Below are 6,230 nucleotides of genomic sequence, written 5' to 3'. Positions count from 1 at the left end.
TATTTCAGACGACAGTGAAAAAAAAATTTTATTTAGGGTTTAGGTTTTTTTCTTGCGGTTTGACGACAACGACAACAACAACAACAAGAAACTTAAAAATCGACGATAAACTACAATATATATAAATATATTGTATATATATATATATATATATATATATATAGTTGTTATATATATATATATATATATATATATATATATATATATATATATAGTTGTTATATATATACCAATAATATAATGTTTTTTGACAATTTAATAACAATTGATTGCCTCAATCTTTGTGATAATAATGCCGTCTAATTGAAAACACATTGAGAGTGCACTTTCAATGAATGAAAGGCTTTTACTATTTTTTTTTATTTATTTTTTGAGAGAGAGAGAGAAAAAAAAAAGTTTATTTTATACGATATTATTATTATTATTATTTATACTATTATTTCCTATCAATACCCACACACACACACACAACACATAACCCTTTATATATATAATTTTTTTTCTTTGAGTCTCAACATTTACGAGATAGTAATAAATTTTTATTATTTATAATTTTGACTTATTTGACACAAATTATATTAGTCATATTGTTTATATATATATATATATATATATATAAAAGTTTAAATACTATCAAAAAAAAAATATCTTATATTAATTAAACAGTATTAAACATTAAACATTATATTATTTTAGTTAAGTTTAGGTTAGGTTAGGTCGCGCGACAATAAATATTTACCGTTAAATATATAGAAATATTAATCGCGTGCCAACAAGTGGCAGCTATACTATACAATACCCCAAAACAAACAAAACAAAATAATATTTAGCAAATAAAATACCCCGGTATTTTGTTTGCTAAATATTTATTTTGCTATTTAAAAAAAACGTTTTATATTACAACTAAATTTCTATCTTTTTAAAAAAAAATAATAATTATATTTTTTTTTGTTAAAGTCAAACAAATGTTAAATATCAATTATATTATTTTATTATAAAAAAACATAATTTCGTATAATAATAAAATTTAATCTGTTTATAATAAGTTTTCATAATTATTACTTTTTTAAAAAGCAATTTATTTTTAGTTATTAAACTAAAAATAGATAAATTTATTATTTTTTTATTAATAATTTCAAATCTCTCTCTCTCTCTCTCTCTCTCTCTCTCTCCATAATAATAATAATTTTCGTAGACTTTAGGCAAAATTGTTGCTAATATTTATTATATATATATACTAATTATAAGTTTTATTTAAAGTCTAGGATTTTATTTTGTATACATTTATAATGGTTATGTTAACCACACACACAATAATCTATATATTATTATTATTATTATTATTATATATATTATTTGTATGTTTTTATGAATAAAATGCTAACATTTATCTAATAATTATTACTATTTTTTCAACTAAAAATATTTAATTAACTGTTAACCATAAAAATATGATATCACTTATATTATATATTTAAAAATTTTGTTGAAATTATAATTTATAATTTATTATTATTATTATTATCATTAAGTTCATCATGACAAATTAAATAAATTAGATCAAATCAATCATAATTTTTATACACAAATTATAATAATAATAATGATAATACTAATAATAATATAGAGTATAGTATTTAGTAAAAATTTAAATGAATTATTTTGTTATTGTTTTAATAAAATAATTTTTAAGAGAAATATTTATATTTTGTTTGTTGAAAACAATTTTTGATATGATTTATATCTTTTTGATTAATTAGTGTATAATTTCAAACCCCAATTGAAATATATATTTATATATATTCAAATTAGTAGTTAGTGTTTATAATTAAAAATTTGTGTATAACTTATACTGTAGTATAGAGTATTATATATATATTGAATTTAATATTAGAGATAAAAACAAATAAGAAATAAACAATAACTTCATATTTGTTATACATTTAATATTTTAGTTTTTATTTATAATTTTTTTTGATCTAAATTTAATGAAAACGGATTATATTTATTTGATATATATATATATATATGTAGTATATATAAGACATAGTAAAGATATTTATATTGTTTTGTTTTTTAAAAGTTTACAATTGTATTATGACTACTGTATAGTATATACACAAAATATTTAGTAATAATAATAATAATAATAATAATAATAATAAGATAAAACTAAATATCAATAATAGATTAGATTTTTAACTTTATATATATATATATAAATTAAATGAAATAAAAACACTTACACACATGTGATGTGTTTTATTTTAATTAAAACCCCTGAAAAATAAATAAAAATAAAACATTAGTAGAAAACAGTTTTGTGTTGAAAATAATCAATAATGTAATATACAATATATGAAAAAAGTTAGTCTTAAAAAAATAAATAAAAAAATATTCTCAATGTTAAATATCATAAATAATTTCTATGTTTTAAGTGGATTTAATTTATACTCATATACTGTATATACATATATTGTATATCTATATAAATATATATATATAAAGCATGTTTAAAGTTAATTTTGTGTTTCAAATAGAGATTTTCGTGTTTTTTAAATTACATCAAAAGATATATCATTATAATTTAGATTTTTATATATAATATATATAAAAATGTATAATAATTATATTATTTATCATTTGAAAAAAAAGTCTTTATAAGATTTTAATGTTTTTACTGTTTTTTATTGTTAGTTAGTTTTTTTTTTTGGTTGTTTGTTAGATATAGTATAGAGAATTCACATTAATTAATGTATTGTTGAAATACATTTATATATATAATTTATATTTTAATTTAAATTATTTAATTAAATAATAAAATTTTCTATTTAAATTTAATTATTTGTATTGTCTAAAAATAAATAGTATATAATAAAATTAATATTCACAAAATGTAATGTTATAAATTAAATTTATATATAAGGTTAAATTAGTTTACAGTATAAGTGTAATTAAATTTTTCAAATAGTTGAAAATAAAAATTAATTTCAATTTTTTATTGTCTAAACAAGTTATGTAAACATTACCTATATTAGGATATAAATTATATAAATATATATTTGAATAAAAAAATATAAATTATAATTTATATTTTATTAAGTGTCACATTGAATTATTATTGTTTCATATATTAAAGTTAATTTTTTTCAAAATTTAATTGTTTATATTTAATTTAATTACAATATCTGCCAAATTAAATAATATTTTTTTTAAAAACATATTGTTAGCTATAGTTTTATTTATTTTTTTAGTTATTTAACAAATTTTTTTTTAAAAAAGTATACAATAAAGAGAAAAAAATTTTTGGACATAAATTAATTGATTAGTTTAAATAAAATTAATTTTTAGTTTTCTTAGTAAAAAATCACATACAATTAAAACTTAAAAATTAATTAATCAAAAATACTATTTTCTAAATTTTTGTAAAATTAGTTAAATTTGTTGTTACTGTTGTTGTTTAAACTAACTATTTAAAAATAACAATATATATACTAGTATATATATAAAACTATAATTTTCAATCTAATTAATCAACATTGTCTAATTAAAAGCAAACATATGTACATATAATATATTATGTTATGTTATTTAATAGATATAAATTACATTATATATATATAAATTACTAAAAACAAATACTTTATAACATAATTAATTTTTAATTTAATTTATAAAAATACAATACATCAACAAACAAACAAAAAAATTTACACAAATATTTACACAACTATTTTTTAAAAATTTTATTAATAATAATAATAATAAATTTTACCATAAAATATTTAATACATTATAGAAATTTACTATTTTTTTCTGTATTGAAAACTATGTATTGAATTGTTGTAGACTATTGAATATATTATTGTAATCTTACTATATATATATATATATATATAATATTATCTCTAATAAAAAAAATAAAATAAATTAAATTAATGCTAATGTGGTAAGTGATAGGAGTGTCCCTAAAATTAAATAAATATATACCACTAATCAATACTTCGTATAGATTGGTATAAATATCGCCCGGAGCTCTATACGGGTATATACAGTATATACCCTATTATAGCCTATTAATGTATACAATAAGTTTTTTTTCTCATTGTATGCATGGATGCATAAAATTTTATTTTTTTTTTATTACTTAATTGATTCAAACCATATATGATATACATGTATATATACAGTATTAGATAAGTTATGTACAAATTTGATGTAATGCACAGCAAATTAGGCATTTATTTATTAATTTTTGTTTTAAAAAAATAAATGTATTGTTTGTTTCATACAACAAATTTTATTTTAAAAAATATTATATAATAACGATTGCCTATCACGACCACCACATACACACACATACAAAATGAGTCCACTATTATATTATAGTATATTATAATATTATTATTGTTTTGTTGAATACATATTTATTATTACTGTCTATTATAGTATTATTTTATTTTTTGTAAAAAACATTTGATGAGCTCAAACACATCACATATCAACCAGATTTTTAACATTCAATTAAGTGTTAATATTTTATTTTACAAGAAATTAAATATATATCATATATATAATTATTTATTATACTATAGTATTATTATATGTAATAACTGTAATAATACTATTATTATTATTAGTCTTGTATTTATTTATTTTTTGTTATTTTTATTTTATTTAATGAACAAACAATTTAGACATCAAATGTTGAAATTTTTAAAATTAGCCAAAATGTCAACAGTTTTGGTAATGTATTTTTATTATCAAAAATTTATCAATTTATTATTATTATTATTTTTTATTATACAAATATTGCTTTATTACTATTTTTTACAATTTAAACAAAACAATTGTTTATTTTTTGAACAAAAAATTATTAATTGAAATATTATATCATATTATAACATAATTTTTTTGTTGGTTATCTTAGCCGTCAAACCTGTTTTTTGTGTCTAATATATTGTTTAATTATTTTTTTCAAAACAAATAAAAACAAAACTAATAATTATTATAATAATTTTTTATTTATTTATTTATTGTTTAATTCCGTTACTAAATATTATCACGAATTTTATATCAGTTCAACACAACAATATAAAAAAAATACAATTTATTTTTTTTTAATTAATTAATTAATTATTTATTTTATTTGAGTGCAATACCAGACTATCATCTCTACTATAGTATACTATACTATAATAATATAATAATATAATAATACAAATCATCATTTATATGATGTTGCAAATGATATATTTTATATTATTTTATATGATATTAAATAATAATAATAATAATAATAATAATAATAATACAAATTTACTGATCGTTTAATTTTTTTTGTGGTTTCTTTCGTCTCCTTTCAACAGCCAGAAGACGATCATACGGTGATGTCGTGCGGCGACACAATGGCCGCCGATATGATGGCCAAGTCAGCCATCACCAGCTGTACAACCAATGCCAGCACCGGTCTAATGGCTACCCCGACTGGCCAACATGTGTCTAATCCGCAGATGGACATGAATATGTACGCCACACGTAAAACCATAGCCCAGGGTTTTGTATCAATTTTTTTTTATTTCTCTATTATTTCAATTCAATTCATATCATTTATCATATGATAAGCTTTTTGTTTGAAAAAAATGTGATCAGTTGTGTAGTATTAATAATATATATATAGATATTTTTGCATTTATTTTTTTATTATTATTATTACTTGATTTATATTATATGATTATTATATAATATTATATAATAATAATAATAATAATTTTTTTAGGTATTATGGATTTGGGATTAATGTGTGCCAATGCTTCGCAACTTAAATGTAATGAAAAAAATTATTTTTTGTTGATTTAATTATATATTTTTATATACTGTATATGCCATCTAATCATACTATTGAATATATATTATTTATATATATAATAATAATAAAATATAAATAGTTAAAGATATATATATATATATATTTATATATCTTTTTATATTTTATATATTTTTTTATCTTTATCTATTTATTTTCTATTTATTATAATTATTATTATTATTATCTACAATATTAATATAATATCTTTATACACATTTAGCTCTAATATCTTATAATAAAATAATATTATGTTTACATTTATTGCACAACATTTTCTTTTTATATTTTATATCTTTTATTACATATATACAGTATATTACGTATATATTTTAATTATAATTTTGCTAATAATCTATATATA

The 6,230-nt window shown here is 16.9% G+C and overlaps 1 protein-coding gene across 1 annotated transcript in view; it reads left to right on the top strand.

The window, feature by feature from the left end:
- Positions 1 to 5,390: 5,390 nt before the first annotated feature.
- LOC128966120 (ninjurin-A-like) overlaps positions 5,391 to 6,230 on the top strand; it is a 3,349-nt gene continuing 2,509 nt past the window's right edge. Inside the window, exons 1-2 of the mRNA XM_054312933.1 lie at positions 5,391 to 5,556; positions 5,780 to 5,827. Coding sequence (XP_054168908.1) covers positions 5,391 to 5,556; positions 5,780 to 5,827 — 214 coding nt within the window. The remainder of the gene's footprint in view (positions 5,557 to 5,779; positions 5,828 to 6,230) is intronic.

This window comes from Oppia nitens, unplaced genomic scaffold (genome assembly GCF_028296485.1).
Source record: "Oppia nitens isolate AA-2021 unplaced genomic scaffold, nextdenovo-longstitch-racon4-pilon3 scaffold19_pilon_pilon_pilon, whole genome shotgun sequence".
In the NCBI taxonomy this organism is placed as follows: Eukaryota; Metazoa; Arthropoda; class Arachnida; order Sarcoptiformes; family Oppiidae; genus Oppia; species Oppia nitens.
This window is presented reverse-complemented; position numbering and strand designations above follow the sequence as displayed.